Genomic DNA, 23,260 nt, shown 5'->3' on the forward strand with positions numbered 1-23,260 from the left:
AATACTCATAATATTGTTACCTTCATTAAGTCTGGCTCCATTTATGGTGATTCCTCCCATATCTGCTCCTCTCAAATGACAGAGAAAGCAAACATGATGGCTCAAACCATCTATTACCAGGCCGAAGGGAAAGAGACTACGGAGCAAATATGATGCCTTATGGAACCATGAGAAAGGGTTACTGCGGATACATGTGTGATTCATCCAAGAGCAATCTAAGCTAATATCACAACGTCAATTTTTTTCCATATATTTTAAACTTTCCCTGGATGCACCTAAAAAATTTAAACCACTGAGGAAAGAAAACTGGTACAATTATATCTAACTTATTAAAAGTGCACCACAAATGATAAGATACTTTGGCTATGAAAAACTCAACCATGGGTACTGCAGCGCTGTCTTAGAATGGATTTCATTCCTACTCTGAAAAATAATGTTCTGTTGACCAATGTGACCCTATCTTTCTCTCCACGCAGCTGTAGTAAGCATGCTTATCAAAGCTCTCCTCCATTCAGTGGGGGAGTTTAAGCGGATGTGTCAAAACAGGACGCAATATCCTCAATTCACCTTGCCCTGGGTGAGATCAATACTGATTATTAGAAAATATTGCATCCCTTCATATATACCATGTTCAACAAAGGCAAAGCTATTTTTATTTTGAAGCCTAAACAACATTAAAGAACTTGTTTCCATGTACTTACCACATTAAATTAGAACTTTTAAACCTTCTCAAAACTTTTAGCAAAGAGATAAAAGTCCAATCTTCCCACTTCCCTTACCGCTGACAAATTGTGTTCATGGTATTAGGATGGTCATAGCAGCGCACGCTGTACTCTAGTCACTTCCTACATATTGTCCAGCATGGATGCAGTTCTTGGTAGAATCTCAAACAGAGATTTTTGGTTTTTAATTAGGTCAGAGAATTTGATCATGCCTTTTCATAATAAATAAATTACACTTCTTTTTATCCGGGACTTTGGCCTTATGTACACTACCACTCATAAGTTTTAGAGCAACTGCAATTTAAGACAGAGGTTCCCACAAATGTGTTGCATTTGTAGGTTGCTCTGTTTACACACTTCTGTCCAGCTCATCCCAAAATAGCTTCATGGAGTTTACATCTGATGATTCTGCTGGCCGTTCCATTATTTGTTCTTTTCATCAAAACGAAGATCTGGCATAGACTGGAGAAATGCTTTATGGCATTATCTTGCTGTATAATGAACCCTTGAAAACAGCATTTTTTGCAGATTTTCGGACAAATTTCCACTCAACCTATTCAATGCAAATGGCGATTTTTTTGACCTCCAGAGAAATTGGCATTGTTGGAAAACACACGGTTCAGCGAATTACTCAACGATCCACGTGTTTTAGTCGAAAAGGTGTCCATTCTTGACTAATGTACTGCTGATGCAGTTTTGCCTTTTAAAAAGTCAAACCTGCACCTGCGGAAATACCATTTGAAAAAGGCTTCATTGAATAGGTATGTCTAGATTTTTCGGGTACCCAAAACATTCGGACAGTGTTGCATTCCTCCTTTAATAGCAAAACATGGGGTTTACCTTTTTTTATTACCTTTAATATGCCAATGCTTAGTAAATAAACCACACATACTGAGGAACCATAATTACAAAAATCTAGTGGCATTCTAAAACCTTGGATATTATTGCAGAGTAGTTATACTGTAATTTCATAGAACTGTAGTGGACTTTACGAGAATCATGTATGGTGGCTATATATTGATATTATGGTAGATAATGTGGTTGTTTAAGCTTGGAGAAAGTACCAACTGATCTGCTCCTAACTGAAATTTAACAGGCTGTGTTTTAAAAAAAAGACAGAAGAATGCTTGACTGACACGTTATCTCTGATAAATCTCCCACATATGAGGAATACACACGTAGCGATATAAAAGCATTTTCTGAGCGATCTCATTAGATCACTCAGAAAATGCCACTTTATCGCTGGTACACTGGTTATTAATTGGTCAGGGCCAGTGTTCTCACCAGAAAACACTGGCCCTGACAGATCGCTCAGCACACAGAGCTGCCACAGCGCTGTGTGCTGAGCGATAATGCTGAAGCGTTCTGAGTGATCTAGCATCGCTCAGAACGCTTCGTCGTCGCTACATGTGGAGGCCCCATTAGTCTTGCAAGCAGGAAAACCAATAAGATACTATATGTGGCAGATCTGACACATAAGTCAAATGCACCCATCTGTCTGAATATGGTGGGTTTTGAAGTCTCCTACCTTAATGTAACATTGAGATGCATCTTTTCCAGCCACTGTGAATTCCAAAGGCTTGTAAAAAGCATGGAAGACCTAAAGCAAAATAACAAAGAAACTTAAATAATATGAGTAACAAACACCATCTGCTTTATAATGCCGATCACCTGCAAAGCATTGCAGAATTTAGGTAATAAATCGACTGCAAAATAAAGATTTTGAGAAAATAAAAAAACCTATTCATAATTCATTGCATTTAAGTAGGGAAAAAATATGTAGGGAAAAAATATGTAGGGAAAAAATAAGAGATATACACATTTGTCCAAATCTCTGTACATATTACATAAAAGTATCTTAAAAATATGCAGTACTCAGCTAAACTTTTGGCCACTTACCCATAAAACAAATTGTGGATGTATGACAAAAGTCTAAATGCGCAAATTTCCAGCAAACGGATGCGGAAAATAAGAGGGCGGGTGGGCAATTGCTAGAACCCTGCATAGTGCAGCAAAAGGACGTATGAACTACATTATTTTTCGGACCATGGTGCGAATACTGCAAAAAAAATCAACGGCGGGGTCCCTACCGCAGATGGGAACTAGTAGCGCTACTAGTTCCCATCTGCCGCAGGGACCCCGCCGATGATCTCCCATTCGCCGAACGGACCCCACAGCACACTGCATGATCCCCGCTGCCCGGACCTCTGTGTGCTGACAATTACCGGGGGGGGGGGGGGGCAGGTATACAAGTACCAGGGGAGATGGGGGGAGCGGGCATACAAGTACAGGGGGAGCGGGCATACAATATTAAATATTTTATTACACTATTTGGTTCAGAATATTTTTTTTCCTGTTTTCCTCCTCCAAAAACTGTCTTATGGTCAGGTGCGTCTTATGGCGCGAAAAATACGGTTAATATAAACGATATTTATACCGGCTATCACTGAGGTATTGCACTCGGTGATTAGGAGGCGTTGCCCCAAAAAACAAAGCTATATGCTTATGGGAAGATCACTTTGAACTAAGTGAATCATTAAGAAATAAAGCAATTTCCCACTTATTAGGTGTGTTCCTTTCCACAGCAGGTAGTAACTACTACGCATTCCTAAAATGATAGTTGAGAATAGACAATATCTCAGAGATAGACCAACGACATAGAGTATTTCATCACTCCTCACTTAACCTGAAATTGCGAACATGAAAACCACATTAGATATGCTTTGTACTTTGAAGGCAACTCCAAAGTGATCGGGCTGTTTCTGGTTCATTGAGAAAAGAAGAATCTGCAAGAATTAGCCTGTGGGTAGATGGGAGTGCAGTGCTGCTACAGGCAGCAGAATTCTCCACCAACCATTTGTACAGTGTCCTCTTCACTCTGCCCGAGGTTCTGTGCAGACCTGGATAGCCTCATCTTGGTTGTCGAGAAGAAGTCACACAGCCCCTGCAGCTATAGCTCAGTCACAGACTGTATCCATGTGTCAATCATACAGTTGGAGGAGGTGGGGGAAGAGGGCTGGATAGATGACATTTTTATCATATGTAACCATGCAGGTGGTGTTAACACACTTAAAGATTAATGAGCGACTCATAAGTGGAAAAAATTATAATAGCAACACTGGCAGCATTTATTCCCGCAAATGCAGTCAGCTGCTGAATGCTGGGGCACTTATCCACAACATCTGCTATGATACATCGCAAGATAGAATTTCAGGGCAGAAGATTGATGCTTCCTTGTTTTTTTCTTTTTGGACATAGGAAAGTTCACATTTTCCAGCAACATTTGCCCTAGTATTTTACCATATATCTACTGAATTGTACTATGTTTGTACTAACCATCACTTATATACTGTCCCCATTTAAGAATGAGACATAACCCCTTTAACACTTACTAAAGGGGCGAATTTCTCCTTTCAATATTTAAAACAGCAGAAAGCTGCTTAGATTACCACTATGGGGTGTATTCAATACTGTCAGCAAGCCCCTGACAGCGAACTATACGGCGAGCAGTGCCGCCGTCAGAGGATTCAACGCCCTCCCCTTCACCCAATATTTCCACCTCGCTGGTTCTTTTCAGCTAGGTGGAAATGGTGGGGCTCGCCACAAAATGCAGAGGACTTGCTGCACTTGCCATAAACCAGGGGTTCCCAAACTTTTTTGAATCACGGCACCCCGAAGCATCAGAATTATTTCGCAGCACCCCTAGGCTAAAGTTTTCTCGTTGAGAAAGTTAGAAACAAATATTAAAGTTAAATAAATTGTGTTTATATCTCATCCTTAGGATCAGTTATGTGGTAATGGACAGGATTCACTTCTGTTTGTTCCCAATTTGACTATTATATTGAACATAAATAACTTGAATTGGTCCTGGACCACCATCCCAGGGCACCCCTGCAAGTCCTCCAAGGCACCCCAGGGTGCTACGGCACACAGTTTAGGAACCACTGCCGTAAACGCCGCCGTTTAAGGAGATCTGATTTACACAGTGAATGCGGCGAGGGGGGTTGGATGGTAAGGATGGATTTTCCTTGACGAAGATAAGCCATTCTCGCCATACAAACCCCCCTCGTCGCCGCATTGAATACACACCAATATGTCACATCACTGATTGCACATCTATAGATGTTGATAGTGGTAGGTTCCTCACGAATCACAGACTTTCCAGCTTCAACCAAGCCTTCCCCAGAACTACCGGTCCCCGTCTGGTGAAAGAGCCATGCACATACATAAATGTGGCCATCGCGCATGAAATGGCAGCCCGTCATTGGCAGCGGTAGGCTGGCAGCAACACAGCAGGGGACATTGCTGGGCTTCGCTTGAGAGCCAAGTCATTTTAAATACCAATGGTAGTTAAGTAACCGTTTATCTACATTAACAGGAATGCACGGGAAATAAATATGGCTTTTGTTCATACAAAGGTAAAGTGGGTCAAACAGTATGTTTCATGCAGGGACATAAATTCCAAGCGTCTAAAGGTATGTCAAGTTTTACCACGTATGTGAGTGTGCATGGCCACAGAACCTTTGGGGCTGATTTATCAAAGCTTGGAGACAGATAAAGTAAATAGAGATATGTTGGGTGCACTAATATATTGTCTGTCCAGTGGAACTAATAGAATCTATTTGTAGGGCATTGGTAGGTGTGTACACCTGATAGGTCTGTGAACGGTGTCTTGCAGATGAATTGGCATGTCTGACTCTGTGTATGGGTGACCCGCTGTCTGCCCGTACACTGGCTGCAGGGACTGACATCAGAGCTGGGTGGGCAACTTTAAATGTCCACCCAGTTGTGACATCAGGACATCCATAGTCCGACTGGTAAGTTTAGCAAAGAGCCACTCCAGAAATGAATCAGTCAGATACCAAAACGGCCGCTCCATAAGCAGATCCGTCAGAATAATGTAAACCCAGCCATAAAGTGAAAAATGACACTTAGGAGTGGGTTGGTTTGTACTTTATTTCTTTTTAAGCTTTGCTGAATCTGCCCTTTTCTCACTGAGAATAATCTAATTTTATAACAGAGCACAAAGGGCGCAGTCCTAGTACGTACCTGCCCTCATACTCAAAGCTTCACAGGAAACACAGAAATAACTTAGCCCAAAGACAGAGAAGACCTGAGTAATAATAAGAATTATACAGACTTTAAAGAGACCACAAATAAACACCTCAATAGCATCCTCTCCATAGAAATCGGCGGCATCTTCCTCAGACAGGCCAACGCAGCCATATTCCAGAGGGGTGAACACTGTAGTGGGAACCTGCAATGACAATTTGTCAGCAAATAAGCAAAACATCTAGGTCCAGACACTTCAAGCCTGAGGGCACCGGGGAAAGCCGATCAACTCTGCACCACACATTTTATCTGGTGAATCATGGAGGTGTCACATAATACTATTAATATTTCATTCATTCCTAATTTAAAAAATACATATATATATATATTTGCTCTTTAGTTAATTTTCCACAACTATTTACAAATTTACAGGAAAATCTGTGAAATAAATAATAGAGCTATACAATGTTGATCATAATGATTATACTTACATTACTTGGTATTTAAACGGGCAATAATCATGCATACTTAAATAAATGGTGGCAATAATATTGTATAGCTAGCGTTATATAACTTACAAACCAGACAGCAGAGAGCACAGTACAGCTTTCAGTGCAGAAGATGAGTTAGGATGTAAATAATCCTAAACCACTTACACTGTCATAATCCATCAATTCTGTAGAGTTATTGAACAAGCGTCGAGCCAAAAGCTTTCCGGCAGCAATGGCTGTTGGTGTCAGCTCCGGGCGACTCTGAGCAATGGAATGAAGAAAACATTTACAATTGATCTTCCAGAAAAGTATACTACAGAACTGTCAGACTTGATTTCTAAACCATGTTACTTCACTACGGGCTTGACAGCAAGGCATACATCAGTGCACAGTTCTGTGCCTAAGAAGCCCAAATACGAGTAGACTACATTATAATATGTCTATACTGCTATAAATAGACAGGGCTAGACTATAAATGTTATGTATAATTTATTCTATTGGACGTGCCAATGAGGGAGCTTGCTATTCAGCAATTGGATGAGGTGCAGCTTGCACCTATCGCTGCTGCAGGAAGTACCCATGGCGTTTTGGCATTTACACACTCTGGAGACAAAGGCTGCAGATAAATACCTGAAAAGTGCTAAAAGATCAACATGTATGTTGGTCAACCATCCCTATTAAGTGTGTTCCCCTGCTAGGCGGAAACAGTGCTTTGATTGGTATTGATTTTCTATGTAGCGACTTAACTCAATACTGGATATGATTCAGAGATGTACATAAATGCATCCCAAACTGCAAATACGTACAAAGACGCAGCATCATTCACAGATCAGTTCTGAGTAGTCCTTTGGTGCCGCGGCATGGCAGCAAGAAGATGCCGGAGACATTGCAGCGGCACATGGGACTGCACGTAGAAATCACTTTGCGAATAACTTCACTACCACTGCTGTTGCAAAACCATTACAGAACGTGCGCAGTGGGGCTTATATGCATGCACAGGCTGGTGATAATCGGACAAGTGGAGCCATGATATCTGTTATTTCAGAAAATCCAGAATTCATGCAGTCACCGCATAGCAGTGAAAAAGTGATCCTCTCCAGGAATAATGCTTTCACATGAATGAAGTATTAACTGGTCAATTAATGTCAAATTTTCATAATGACACTAATATTCTCATCAATCAAAATACATCCTGCAAAATAATTTCACAAGGGAATGAGAGTGTAATATGCCAATCACAATAGGTCTAAAACCTTTCAGTCGTACAATGGGAGATGGAGTGCCTTCATACACATAATAAGGTTACAGGTCAAATATTGAGTTATTAACACAACCTAAATTTGAAATGTAACCGACTCAGTTAGCAAACATATCATACATGTAACGATAGCTTGCTTACATGGCAGTATACTATAAATTAGATATGTTTTTGACCCAGTCTAGGTGATATTGGATACTGCTGTATTATGTTTTTGACTCCTTTAAATGTATGTTTTAAAGGTAACCAAATGTGGGGTTCTCAGAACAATGGTTATTCTAACCAACAAAAGGGAAAGCACCATTGGTTTAGTCACTAATATAGCCATTGTGTACAAGTTTAAGATTAGATAGCATAACAGATAACACAGTACCTCTGCATTGTCTCCAATAGCAAATATGTTTGGGACTGATGTGGCTTCTGAAGAATCAACAATGATCTTCCCTGTGTCTGGATTCATTCTTACACCCTTCTTCTCCAAATTCAGATACTTTGTTTCTGGAGCACGGCCTGGGAGAACAGGAAACTTTGTGTGACTGCCGAATACCAAATGTTTTGCACAAATGTAAATGTTGTAATATACATAAATTAAAAATAAAAATACATTGTGATGAAATACATGGTTTTGCCTGTCTATGAGGTGACAATGAGTCAGTTTAGAGGTTGCAGCCTGCATGTTGTCATATTTATGTAAGAGTCTAGACCACATTCCTAGTTACTGCTGTCGGTCTAATCAATAAATGCCATATTAGCCGCACTATCTAGCCCCATTCACCCAAATTTAAAAGACCATTCATCATAGGAAATCATTACACTTATGGTGCCTTTTTCTTTGAAGTCATAACATGGCGAAACAGGACTAAAAAAACTAGTCGAGTAAGTCATCGATCCACGCGCTTTTGGACCATGCCAGATTTTTCAGCACTCGAAAAATCATCACTTTAATTGAATAGGTCTGATGTAAATACCCCTATAATAAATTAACTTTACACAAAATCAATTAGCAAAAAATGTACAAAGTGCGCCCTCCTAAAGTATATCCACCACCAATAGAACAAATAGTGACAATGTGGTCACAATACAACAGATTTAATATATAAAATGGATAAAATACAATAATAAAACAAATTTTTCATCTGTATGGAGTCAAGGTTTCTATAACGGTCAACATGCACAAAACCCAACGCGTTTCGTCGTTAAAACGACTTCCTCAGGGGTAACCGTCTAGGTGGTGGAAATAGGCATAGTTATTAACACTTACTGGAGACTGAATGATTACATAGGACTGTACTAAAAATTATAGATACATACTCACAGATAGCTTAATGTATTTCAGTCCCAGTATGATATGTTATTCATATATACAAGAGGGAGTGGATCCTTAGTAGATCTCAATCCTGATGCCTGTCAGCATCTAAAATATGAGTTTATAAACATATATATACAATATGTCAAGGAGGGAGCAAGATAAGAACAGAGGAAAAAAACAAAGGTATAAATGGAATGGGAACCTACCAATTTCCATAATATATGTATGAAAAGGGATGGAATAATATCCAGAAGAAATTCAGAAATTGGTAGGTTCCCATTCCATTTATACCTTTGTTTTTTTCCTCTGTTCTTATCTTGCTCCCTCCTTGACATATTGTATATATATGTTTATAAACTCATATTTTAGATGCTGACAGGCATCAGGATTGAGATCTACTAAGGATCCACTCCCTCTTGTATATATGAATAACATATCATACTGGGACTGAAATACATTAAGCTATCTGTGAGTATGTATCTATAATTTTTAGTACAGTCCTATGTAATCATTCAGTCTCCAGTAAGTGTTAATAACTATGCCTATTTCCACCACCTAGACGGTTACCCCTGAGGAAGTCGTTTTAACGACGAAACGCGTTGGGTTTTGTGCATGTTGACCGTTATAGAAACCTTGACTCCATACAGATGAAAAATTTGTTTTATTATTGTATTTTATCCATTTTATATATTAAATCTGTTGTATTGTGACCACATTGTCACTATTTGTTCTATTGGTGGTGGATATACTTTAGGAGGGCGCACTTTGTACATTTTTTGCTATTTTCCCCTTTTCCCCCACTAACAGGGGGGACCTACTTAGTTGCTGCCCGCACTTTTCTTATAGCGCATTGAAAGGGTATTCTCTCCATTTACAAAATCAATTAGGTTAACCGTCTGTAAATGAATGAATAATTCTGTAACTCAAATATTAATAAATATGTACTAGGGGGAAATATTAGCTTGTTAAACAGATTTTTTTAAAATATATTGAAAAAGCAGACTCATGACAAATAATAGTTCAGTCTGCTTACTTTTCCGTGGAGTACATATTTAAGTAGGGCTATAACTGTGTGTGGTATGTGATAGTATATAGCATAGGTCATTCTTTACAAAAGAGTATATTACTGCTTTACTTGCTACAGTGCATATATCTCCTGGCTTCTTTTTAATTGGTTCACAGATATACCAGGTTTAAGGCAGACTCCAAACAGAAGACTTAACTTGAGCCCAGACTAATTTGCCGGGCTATACCTGGCAACCGTCTGGTGTGCATGGCTATTACCTGGTGACCGCCTAATGTGCAATACCATACATGGCCTAGTGGCCACCTAATGTGCAGGGCTATATCTGGTGGCCTAACATGAAAAAACATCTTCAGCAACAAAATTGATGCATGGAGCTATAAAATGGTCTTAAGGCAAATGTGTATAGCAGTATCAGATGCCCCTTATTCTCTATATGACCAAAAGTATGTGGATACCCAAACATTGCAGCCATACAGTACATGCTTGTTGAACATCTCAGTCTGAAATTCTAAGTGTTTATATGGAGCTGGTTGCTCCTTCGCTCTTCTGCTTCCTTCTCTACCAAACATGGACATTCTGACTTAATCGCGCAAACAGATTACTCTAGCAGGGCAAACATTGCATGAAATGACTTTTTGGGAAGGTTGCATTATAAAATGGTCAGATTGTAAGTGACCGAGTGCCTCGGTATGGATCATTCTACTAGTTGCATTTAGCAATGGAGGCCGACTGGCTGCATGTGTGATTTCATATCCCATTAGCAAAGGGTGTAGCTGAAATAGCAAACACACTAATGCCAAAATATGTCCACATACTGCTGCCCATGAAGTGCACATATCTGTTATGATAACATCTTGCTGCTTGCTGCACAGGCAACCATTGTTAGCGCAAAACAAAAAGAATTAAGGAACAGAGGGAATATACAGGGCTATACCTGGCATCGGGGGGGGGGGGGGGGAATGAATGGGTAACTGCTGCCAATAATATATCCCCATTTGCTTAAACAATACAGCTGTGTGATGCGAGGAGAGCTTGGAGTTTAAGAAGGAAAGCATATCCCTATGTGGGTGATTTAAGTTCCCTCCTGCACCCATCCTCTGTTATCACACAAACTTATCGGTCTGTGTCTAGTTTTAGAGCAGATGTGGACAGACTTTTCCGACCTGGGATCTAATTTTTGTTCACTTTTAGTGATTTTTTGGCATCAATACACTGAAAACCTAATGTTAAATGTAGTGATATTACTTGCACTGCATTGTACGCACATTGAGTGTTAGGGGTGCACAGGCACCCCCTAATGCTGTGCCCACCCTTATGAACACCTATGAATACCAGCAATAACTTTTACCAAAGACTTTTGCTTTTTAGCACTGTATTCCATTAAACGAAGCACCCATCAATCAATTATGTGTGTTTTGCATTGTTAGTTGTGCTAGACCGTTGTCTTATCGCTACACACCTGCCTCATCCATATATGTTTTTGACTTTATTGGCATGTACTGTTACACTGAGTAATTAGAAGATTAAAACTGAAAGAGGCAGCAGATTATGGTGTAGTACTTGTTTCCTAGAACAGCCACACCGATTTTGATCGGGTCGGAAAAATCGCGTCGCTCGCATCGCATGCGATGCGACCGACGCGATGGACCTGATTTTTACATTGAATCAAATGTGAATAGGGTCCCTGGGACCCTATTTTACATTGGATTCAATGTAAAATTGTCCCCAGACCCCAAATGGCCCCATTGTGAATGGCACCCCACGATTGACGCCAACCCGAAGCGTGGCGAGCGTAGCGAGCCCGCGAGGGGTGGCGGTACGCGTCCTCCGTCCTTTTCATACCCCTACTATCCACGTCGGTGTGGAGTTGTGAATATAAAGTGTGGCGAGCCCTGCGAGGGGACGCACATTACTTCACAGGTATACGCGTCCGCTCGCCACGCTTCGGGCTCGGTGGCTCGCTGCGCTCGCCACACTTTATATTATCAACTCCACGCCGACGTGGATAGTAGGGGTATGAAAAGGTCGGAGGACGCGTACCGCCGCCCCTCGTGGGCTCGCTACACTCGCCACGCTTCGGGTTGGCGTCAATCGTGGGGTGCCGCTCACAATGGGGGGGGGCATTAATTTATAGGCATGACGGGGGCATATACAATGAGAAATGGGCCATATTGGCCCATTTCCCATTGTTAGCTATGTAAAATGTGCTTAATCGCGTCCATCGCATCTTGTGCCATTATAATGGCACAAGAACGACGCGATGAACGTGATTACTATGTTAAAAATATTTTAACATTAAACCCTATGGCAAAATCGGGTCCATCGCGTTGGTCGCGTCGCGTGCCATGTTAATGCACGCGACCGACGCGATGGACCCGATTTTGCCTTTGCCGGCAAAATGGACCTGATTTCAAAGGAAATCGGGTCCATCGCGTTAATCGTGTACCTTAAGTTAAGGTACACGATTACTCCCGATTGTGGCCGTGCTAGGAAACAAGTACCGACGTTTTATATTGTAGTGAGTGCCCATATATGATTGTAGACACGCCTGATTGGCGGTGTTAGACACGCCCAATAGGTGGTGCTAGGCACACCCCTTTGATGGTGCACCCCCTAATAAAATGTGCTGAGCACGCCTATGTGTGTCAGCAAGCTTGGAAGAATCAGGGCGGTAGGTATGTATTCACAAGCAGGTATCAAAGTGGTCAAAAATAGCCTTAATAATAATAATGAACACAGAAAAATACATTTTTCCTAGCCAGTGATATTCTGTGAGCCTGGATCCACAAAATGCCATCACAAGGCCTTCAGAGGTGGGCACTTTACTGATGTTTGTGCAGTTGAGCAATTTTTTTATTACTACGGATGCAATAAGACCTTCCTGCACATGCAAAGACCTAAATATACAATGGTAGTTGAAGCAGCATGCAGGATTGCTGGCACTAGTGGTAGGGAATGCGTACCATGGTTTATACTTTTAGAATGGTGGCAGACACTAATTTCTGTTCTATGAATAAAACTGCTGCACACATCAGAGGGACACATGCAGCTATGAATATGGACACAAGTCGCATCTAACTGAAAACAGAAAATACTCACTAGACTATCGCGAGCTGGGCTTCTGGGACCCTAGAAATCATCACAGGTTTGTTTTTGTTAAGTTGGTCGTGATCTACTGGTGGAGGCCACATAAGCTTCCAGTAGATCACAAGCTACCTTTTGGCCAGGCCAGTGTTAGAGAATGGTTAATGTATGAGTGCAGGGGGCCTAGGGGTTCCTAGGTGGGTATCTCATGTTACCAGAAATAGGTAAACACTTTTAAAACAGGTGACCCAACTTAGTAGAAATATATCAAGGAAAACCACTAAGAAAAACAGAAGCAGATGATAGAAGAGACATAAAGACAGGATTGTTAATGGAAACTTCAGTGTTCTGATTCCAGGATTCATAAATGTGTAATCTAAAGAGAGACTTTGGAAATTAATGGTCCTTTATGTACAACAATGGAACTGTGGATGACATTGAATATTGTAGAAGCTTGCTGAGCACTCTATAGATGAAACATCTTGTGTATAATAATAAAAGAATTGGTGCTTCAGCTATGTGTAATCAAGGAGGTCAAGTATTTAAAGTGGATTAAGTGAATTAGAATAAAAGCGCCGAGTTATTTGTGAACTACAATCAGGACCAGGGTAGGCTGCCAAAGGAGGTGGCTAGAAACCCAAGAGATGTGCCCAAAGGACATCAAATGAACAAAAACATGGTAATCTGGTAGGTAACATTTTTAAAAAGGATCATTGTTTCTAGCTTCTCTCTTGAGCTTTTCACCTCCAAAGCAAATTCAGAAACATGTACTTCTTCTCTTCTCTTAACATGCTCCGGATATTCATTCAAATTGGAGGCATAAAAAAGGAGTATTTACTTGGCAGAAAAACCTGCCCTTTGATGTAATGGCCAGGCAGATTTGGAGCAAACAAGTGGAAAAACATGGCATGTTGAAGCTTACTGAAATACATCAATAACAGAAATGATTCAATAATTTCCTACATCTGTTAGGAATGCAGAGACCCTCACACCTTCCTTCTTCCCACTGCACATAACAATGCCACCTCTGCTTGCCTTGCTATGGACTCCTGCATATACATTTCATCTGCTGAAACCAACACTTCCTTTGGGAGCTCTGACTCAAGTTGTCGGCACTTGATTATCTGTCTGTCTTTCCTCCTGTCATCCCCTAGGGATGGAGATCTGCTGTTCCCTCTCTGCCCGTTGTTCTCCAGGCTGATGCTATCATGCAGTAAAAATAATAAACCTCCAGGACCTTATCTTGGCTCGGATGTGAAACAACTTCCTACCGTTGTAGCTCTTTGTGTATTGAGATTTTAGGTCTGGATGTTCTGCAAGTGGATAGTTAATGGGGTTTCCCTGCTTCCCTCTTTTCCTGCTTGCGTGGAGCCAAAAGCCAGCTTAGCACGCAAAGGCAGGGATGAACTCCATTTAGTGTACAACCACCAAGCCCAGTTTGCTCTGACAAAAACAACAGCTGAGGTTATCAAAGCCACAGTACTTAAGGTTTTCCGATTTACTGTCTCCACCTGTGAGCAGTCAGCTTTAATCGCAAAAGCCACATAAAAATCATATTCTTATACACTGCTGTCTTTGCACTCTCTGCCTTCATAGACCATTCTCCTGGACATATCAAAGTGCAATTAAAACATTACACCAATGCTAGATTTTAACTGGCAGCCAGCCATTCTGGCTCAAGTTCCACAACTAGGATTACATTTGGCAATCAGATTTTGTATCAAATTTGTTAGCATTTGGTAAATGAGACCCCAAAGCCGTTAGTCAAGTTGTTAAGGTTTTTAAATGCTCCAACATTTTCACATGCAAGCTTAATCCCCCGACTCCTCAGTCTGGCTTTTTTTTCACCTCTTGTAAATCAATTTTTCCCCAAGTTCTAGAGGTTCAGTTTCTGTAAATTTGTGGAGCAGACGCCAGAAAACCACTTGGCTGTTTCAGACAAGTTTAAAACAGAATATAAACCCCTTCAGTGCTGAGGGGGGTGGAAATGTTTGCTGCTCATTTCAGAAAGGCACAATCCACAGAATAGAAATATGGAACCAATATTGAAATCCCAACAAGCAAGATCAGGATTACTTGAAAAGAAAGTCAACACAGATGCTTTAAATCAGTCCATAATTTATAACTTTAGGACTGCTCCTTAAAAAAAAAGTAAAATAAAATAAGAAAGGGGAGAGAGAGCAAATAAGGATTGTATTCACAAAAGTAATTTAAAAAAAATGTAAGAAACAAATGACATTAATGTATAGTAACACAACAACATAAAGCAACACAAAAGGGCAGAGACAATAAGCTGAAGGATTTACCACAGGCTTTTATACACACATTGTATTTATATCATCTATCTATAGAAGGTAGCAGACTAGCTTTCAATGCTTTATCTTCAAGCAGGCTTACTAGTTATTTGTTATTTATTAACAGTTTCTTATATAGCGCACACATATTACGCAGCCCTTAATAGAGTATAGTTGAATATTCACATCAGTCCCTGCCCCAGTGGAGCTTACAATCTATATTCCCTACCACATGTACACACAGACATTCTAGGGTTAATTTATTTTATTTTTTTGGGGAGCCAATTAGCCTACCAGTATATTTTTGGATTGTGGGAGAAAACCGGAGTACCCGGAGGAAACCCACGCAAGTACGGGGAGAATATACAAACTCCGCACAGTTAGAGCCATGGTGGAAATTGAACCCATGACCTCAGTGCTGTGAGGCAGTAATGCTAACCATTACACCATCCGTGCTGCCCTAATGTATACTATACATATATAGTAGTGTATATATGGCTTCAAACCCCCTCGCCTTTTCAATGTAAGGACCAAATCCTCGCTGTGAGAGGGCGGCGAGGATCCCCTTAAACTGCGAGATTCGCTTCAAAGGCAGATGTTTTAATGGCCACATTCACCATTTCCACCTCGCCTCAGGGAACAGACAAGGTGGAAACAGCGAGTGAAGGGGAGTGAGTTGAATACACTGACGGCGAGCTATCGGCACCTCTCGCCATTGTAGCTTACCGTTAGGGCATTGAAAACCCCCTAAAGAGGTTTATGTGACTGATTATTAATGTATTTATATAGCACTTACATATTCCATACACTTTACAGAAAATCTTAGCAATTAATTTTGGTCCCTGGCCCACGCGTACATTTTTGTGATGGAAGTCAATTAACATACCAGTATATTTTTGGATTGTGGGAGGAAACCATTGCATCCAAATGAAACCCACGCAAGCACCGGGAGAGTATACAGTCTCCCACAGTTATCATGGTATTTCATTAAAATCACTGACCTGGTATAGATCACTGCAGACCTGATGCTGCTTTTAAAACACAGACCTAATAGAATTAAGGCTAAATAAAGCAACAATACAGGTATATTCAAATGTTATTGTAAATCCCCTATACAACGCTAGCAGAATGAAACTAGCCTTGCAGCAATGTCACATTAAGTACATTGCGGAAGAGTAGCGATAGGTAGTCTGGCAGCCTTAACCACATTTTTGTCTCTCCACAGAGGAGCTCTGATGTCACACCATATCCCCACAATCTCACGCCACACAATGACATCCAGTAGGTCAAGACTACAATACAATGAATATACTGTGAGTGGAGTATAGGGGAATCACTGGCGGCATGTTGCATGATGTGTATTAAAATAAGGCAAAGCAACAACAAATACTATTGTAACTCACTTGTACATCACTGTAGAGCCATCCATTGCCAATATGCTATAACAATTCGTAATATTATATATTATTTACAAAAAAGAACATTTCCAGGGATTATTTTTTTTTTTTGCTTAGCATAAATGCTTTAGTTTTTTCATTATGCCTTTCTCTCCATTTAGTTCAATTTTTTTCTGCAAACACACATCCTGGCTCCGTAAGAATGTGAGAAGATCAGGGAGGTACACAGAAGCTACAATACAGAGGACAACCATACGAACATAAATGATCAAAACCACTTATATAAATACGATCTTGTCTATTTTGAACAGATTTTACTGCACAAAATGAAAATTCATTATTTTAATAAATTATACAATTAACATGTATTTTCATTTCATAACACACCCATGTACAGGCAATTCAAAAAAATCTTTTTTGTTTTACTTTGCTTCTTGAAACACACTCACCTTTTTAATAGCCTCAGGGGAGATCTAATATTACTAGTTTGGGAAATGCTACAGAAATCTTAACTCCAAACAAATCAAACTGAAATAATCAGACTAACATAAGGGAATGTGCGGCGATCAGCCCACACTATAGATAGTATATAGTATATTTGGTTTCAAACAGGTGGACAAAGTGCAATAAGCAAAGGGATAAAAAGTAAAACAAGCTTTTTAGAATGATTCCATAGCTCAGCAATGATTGTGATTGATAAAAAAAATCATACCTTTAGTATTGTTATGCATTTTAAAAACTGAATACATTTTTAATTGGCAGCCAAGTTAAACAAGTGACAATCAGTTAATTAAGCTCTTTGCCTCTCACTCAGTTGAGTGGTACAGAAATTGTACTGCATAAATTATCTGCCCTTTATGTCCACACCTAACAGGAAAACAATGAGGGAATTATAGATACATAAAATCCAACCTCAATCCAGATAGTATGGAAATATGCATAATTTGCACCAACAATGTTTTGCAAAGCAGTGTCATTTGTAATCGTTTTCGTAGCATGACACAAAAATGTGAGATATATCTCCATAGATAAATAGATATAAGCCGATATTCAATTAGCCACAGTATTTTACAGCCGCTAATTGAGCCCACTGGGGATATTAAATTGTCCCCAATGCCAGTAGTTATCTGGGATCTAGTTTCGTGTTCATGAGGCACGAGAAGCAAAATCCTCGATAACCAGCACTATCAGCCACGTCTTTTTTGTGAAAACACATAAATCTGGGCACTTATCCTGGATCCCAAGTGTTTTTGTGAGAAAACAGAAAAATGTTTATACGAAAGAAAAAAAAACTGATTTAAATAAAAAACCTGAAGCGAAACATTGAGCAAAAATTGCGATAATACCCTGGGTTTTTATTTTTATGAGAAAATTTAGTGGAGACAAATATCCCCGATAGTAAGAAGCCATTTCTGAGTTTTAGTCAAGAAACTGCAGTGTCAAATAAATGTTTATATGGAGAGTATATAACTTTCTTATAACGAACTTGATTTTTAAAGTGTTGTAGAATGCACATACTGTAATCTTCTTTTAGTATACACACAGCACTTTACGAAGTCATTTACTATTGCACACTAGATTTTCTATATTAATATTAGTGCTGTTTTCTGTAGTTAATGGATTTTGTACAGTATTGAGCCAAAAGGATAGCCCCCAATTACCTAATAACAAAAGCAGAAAAGCATACCACAAAAGTACACAAAAGTAAAATATTAATTGGGGAACCACTGTCCTTTTTAGAACCTACATTATGGCCAGTATTTAATGCTCCCGATTCACAGTTTTTTCGGCGAATCAGGCTGTTTTCACTGAAAATATAATTCACCCTATTCAATGTTCACTGTTCGCCGAAAGCGAACAGTGAATGCCGGCCAGTTCTCCGTTTCATGCTCGCTGCAATTCGCTGGTGTATTTCAATGGGGTTTTCACTGGGATTCGCCGAGAGTGTATTCAATGCTCAAATGGAGAATTGCTTTCTCCACTGATTTTCGTCATGATTCTCCATTTTACATTCATCATCTTTTTTAGGTGAACTGGGATGTGATCTTTTAAAATAAAGCAGATTTTTTTTTCTGTGAAGGGGCATGCTATTTTTATTCATGTGCTTGCAGCACATGAATATATTTTTATATTATTTTTTTTAACAATTTTTTTTACACATTCGCCAGCAGGGGCGGGAGCCAGGAGCCGCTCATTAATATTTATTTATTCACTGCACATTGGTACCGATTATTACATATGCAAGATCGGGACCAGTGAGTGTAGCGGCTCCCTAGCACAGCCCCCCTGCCAGCTCTGTCGGGCTCTCCCTGTGTCCCCGACAGCCCTCCTTCACCCCCACAGTGTCCGGCGCAGGCAGGGAGGCTTCCATCTCCCTGCCTGCAGCTGTCCCCCAGCTCCCCGGCGGCATTCGCCGGGGGGAAGGGGGGGGGGGTTAAAATTCGCCGCCAGGGGCAGAGAGTCCCTGACGCGTTGAATAGGGCGGACAGGCGGCTGCCTGGCGAATCGCCCTACAGGGAGAATTGGGGCGAGAGTGCAGCGAATCCTACACAGGATTCGATGCTGCCCCCGATTCCAACCATTGAATACCTGCCTATATGTTGGGCAGCATGGACGGTGTAATGGTTAGCATTACTGCCTCACAGCGCTGAAGTCTTGGGTTCAATACCCACCGTGGCCCTAACTGTGCAGAGTTTGTATATTCTCCCCGTGCTTGTGTGGGTTTACTCCAGGTACTGCGGTTTTCTCCCACAATCCAAAAATATACAGGTAGGTTAATTGGCTTCCAACAAAAGATTAACCCTAGAATGAATGTGTGTAAATGTACATGTGGTAGGGAATATAGATTGTAAGCTCCACTGAAGCAGAGACTGATGTGAATGTTCAAATATTCTCTGTAAAGCACTGCGGAATATGTGTGCGCTATATAAACAACTGGTAATGGTACTCTTTACCTAGAAGGGCGCCCATCGCGACCATCGAATGCACTAAAAATCGGGTGCGACGCGATGGCCGCGATTTCCCATAGGGACCAATGTTAAAAATCAGATTGGACCCAATTTTAGTGTTCAATGCCTCAATGCCCGCGATTTTTACATAGGAAACAATGTTAAATGGGCCACAGAGCCCTAATAGTCACCGTGAACTCTGAAATGGCCCCCACAATTGTTAACGCCACCCCACGATCAACGTCAACCTGAAGCGTGGCGAGCGCAGCGAGCCCGCGAGGGGCGGCGGTACGCGTCCTCCGACCTTTTCATGCCCTACTATCCACGTCGGCGTGGAGTTGAGAATAGAATAGTGTGGCGAGCGCAGCGAGCCACCGAGCCCGAAGCGTGGCAAGCACAGCGAGCCCCGCGAGGGGACGCGGATACCTTCACAGTTATACGCGTCCCCTCGCGGGCTTCACAGGTGTCCGTGGCGAAAAGCGGACACCTGTGAAGCCCGCGAGGGGACGCGTTTACCTGTGAAGGTATCCGCGTGCGCTCGCCACGCTTCGGGCCTCGGTGGCTCGCCACACTATTCTATTCTCAACTCCACGCCGACGTGGATAGTAGGGCATGAAAAGGTCGGAGGACGCGTACCGCCGCCCCTCGCGGGCTCGCTGCGCTCGCCACGCTTCGGGTTGACGTTGATCGTGGGGTGGCGGTAACAATTGTGGGGGCCATTTCAGAGTTCACGGTGACTATTAGGGCTCTGTGGCCCATTTAACATTGATTCCTATGGCCAAATCGCGGGCATTGAGGCATTTAACATTAAAATCGCGGTCAATCACCGTTTTTAACATTGATCCCTATGGGAAAATCGCAGTCATCGCGGGTACCCGATTTTAATGTACCCGCGATTTACCCGCGATTTTTTACCCCCGATTTCAATCGCTGGCGCCCTTCTAGGTAAAGAGTACCCTGGTAATAAATAAATAATAATGGAGCTAAGGCGGTAAAGTTGTATTTGTCACACAGCTAAGTAGAAAAGCAGATGCATGCACACAAAGATTAATGATTTTATTTTCTATAACCATCATAAACCCTATAATTTTCGCGATAAATATACTAAAGAATTTATTTTACTTGTTTGAAGAATGCACTTGTGCTAATTGCTTTTGTAGTCAATTATTGGCTGTTAATAATACTCCCCACTTAATCCAATTGGCTAATTACTTTGTATGTTACTGAACTAATTAGTGTTTAGAAATAATTATACCATGCTAAACACAGTTTCAAAAACAAAACTAAAAAATTATGGAAATTGAAAAATCTTTTATTTTTCTGTACATAGCATATGAAGCTGCTGAACATAGGGGCGTGGCCTGACTGAGGACAGAGAAGGACGTGTATTCCCTGAGCTCCTGCCTCGGGTCTCTGAAATCCAAGCTAAATCAGAGCCCACAGCGCCCATCCATCCCCCCAGAGTTCTCCATCAGCTCGGGGGCTTCCAGAGAGAGGTGAGGGAACGGCTGCGGAGTCGGGGGACCTCGTTTCGAGGTCCCTGCGGATTGTGGCCTAGTACCCCCTAGGAGCCGGGGCCTTGATTCATCCAGCCACTCGTCGGGAGGACGAACGCGACGAAGGAACCCCCCACAACGCCGGACCTACCAGCGATAGCCCACGGAGGAGCCCCCTCAGCCCAGCACAAGCAGCCCACGAAGCGGCACCCCCGCCGCTGAGGTAAGGGGAACCACCGAAAGTAGCGTCGCCGTTACCGCGGCCGCCATATTGGAGGTGGCGCGGGCGGCGAGACCTACCCAGCAGCCGTCGCTGAATATGGCAGAACAGCTGACCCCCTCCAGCAAGGCTCCCTCCGGCTCCCCCCTGCATAGCGGCACTTACTCGCAGGGCAGCATCCCTGCTGGGAAAGGCAGAGAACACCACAGAGCCTGACCCGCGGCCGCCATATTGGAGGTGGCGCGGGCGGCAAAACCCTCCTAGCAGCCGTCACAGAATACGGCGGACCCGCTGTCCCCCACTAACAAAACTCCCCCTGCTCCCCCCTGCATAGCTGCACGCACTCACAGGGCAGCGTCCCTGTTGGAAGGACAGGGAGGGCCCCAGAGGCAAACAACACACAAAGGACAGCATCGGTGGGGAGCAGTAGCCCCACTGCCTCCCCCCCCCTCCCCCCCCCCCCCACACACACACACAGTGTGCAGCTACAAGATCCATTACTGGCCCCTCACTCCAAGCCTCTAAGCCCAAGCCACAGACACCATACGGGCTGAGGTGTATGAGACTGAGTGGAGTTCCACAGCACAAGGGCAGCTCCATCCACGAACAGTGGCCCCCCCTGCCCCCTACCTAAAGGGCACGTATAGAGAGGATTGACCCTCCTCACTAACCCTTCAGAAAGGGCCCCAGACCCCTCCCAGCACCAGACCCGACTGGGAGCAACCAAAACCTCACCCTGTGTCCATACACAAATGCAAAGTTAATCCTCCCCGCACCAGTACACCTGGGGCTATATAGCCAAACTGCCTTGCGCCATAAGGGTATCAACACAAAGATAATGTAAGGATTCTGGGAGTATCCCCGGTACCCTAACTCCGTTGCCTCTGACTGGAATCGACGGACGTGTGCGGTGCTAGGCTTCACCTGGGCCCGTCTCGGCTGAAGGGCGAATTAAGTCCGCCCCACTCCGCTACAGGCAGGTCTTAGGAAATGACAACACGTCCGCCGAGACCAGGAGAGAGCAAGGGGAAAAAGCTAACTAAATCCCTATACCGGGGAACTCCCAGAAGCCCAAAGAAGTAATAAGGCTGAGCAGGTGACACTGACTGGTAACAATGCAAGTGAGATGATACACAATGAAATGGCAACAATGCTAATGAGATGTTATATAATGAAATGGCAACAATGCTAATGAGATGTTATATAATGAAATGGCAATAATGCCCAGTGACACAGTGTGCCAAAACTGCGTAAGGAGAAACACAGGGTAACCCCTGACTTATCTGGGAAGATGACGGAGTCCCAGACAAGCACTGCAGATCTCTTTGGCAGATGAGTGTACAGCGGGGCAAACAAGCTGAATCCCAGGCACGGAAGGACCAAACCAGGCAGGGCAGGACAGGCGTGGAACAACAGGAAGGCTCCCGACAGGAACCAGGACCAGGAACACACTCTGACATAGGCTGACAAAACACTGACTGAAGCTGGACAGAGTGGACTACAACGAACTGAACACTGCAACTGAATACTATAACTGGCACCGGAGTGTGTGAGCAGAGACTCTTTATAGGGAGCACAATGTGGTGCTGATTACACATTGCCTAAAGGTGTGCACTACAGGCTAGGAGCCTAATCAAGACACCTGAGTCCAGAACACACAGTACTGAAAGTGAGCTGCAATGGCCCAGGCTGACCACTGGATGCCACCAGCGAGTAAACACACACACACAGGCTGGGATAAACCCAGGGAGCAGAATCCAGGGAGAACATGAAACTACACACAGAATATGTGAATCTGCGCATAACACAGATCCGCTGGAGGCGGATCCTAACAGTACCCCCCCCTTGAAGAGGGGTCAAGGGACCCCAATACCAGGTTCTCCACTACATGGAGAATACCAAACCCTGGAATGGGGGTAAAAACCAACAAACAGGAACAAGCTGTGACTGCAGCTTGTAACA

General features: G+C 42.5%; 1 protein-coding gene across 2 annotated transcripts in view; it reads right to left on the minus strand.

Annotated features, from left to right (window-relative positions):
- The window catches only part of TXNRD2 (thioredoxin reductase 2), a 109,904-nt gene that overhangs the window by 23,507 nt on the left and 63,137 nt on the right, over nt 1-23,260 (minus strand). For both annotated transcript variants that reach the window (XM_083149492.1, XM_083149503.1), the window contains exons 12-15: nt 7,897-8,033; nt 6,431-6,526; nt 5,887-5,979; nt 2,251-2,322 (exon numbers count right to left, since the gene is read on the minus strand). In XM_083149492.1, coding sequence (XP_083005618.1) covers nt 2,251-2,322; nt 5,887-5,979; nt 6,431-6,526; nt 7,897-8,033 — 398 coding nt within the window. The remainder of the gene's footprint in view (nt 1-2,250; nt 2,323-5,886; nt 5,980-6,430; nt 6,527-7,896; nt 8,034-23,260) is intronic.

This window comes from Crinia signifera, chromosome 1 (assembly GCF_055691185.1).
Source record: "Crinia signifera chromosome 1, ASM5569118v1, whole genome shotgun sequence".
Classification (NCBI taxonomy): domain Eukaryota; kingdom Metazoa; phylum Chordata; class Amphibia; order Anura; family Myobatrachidae; genus Crinia; species Crinia signifera.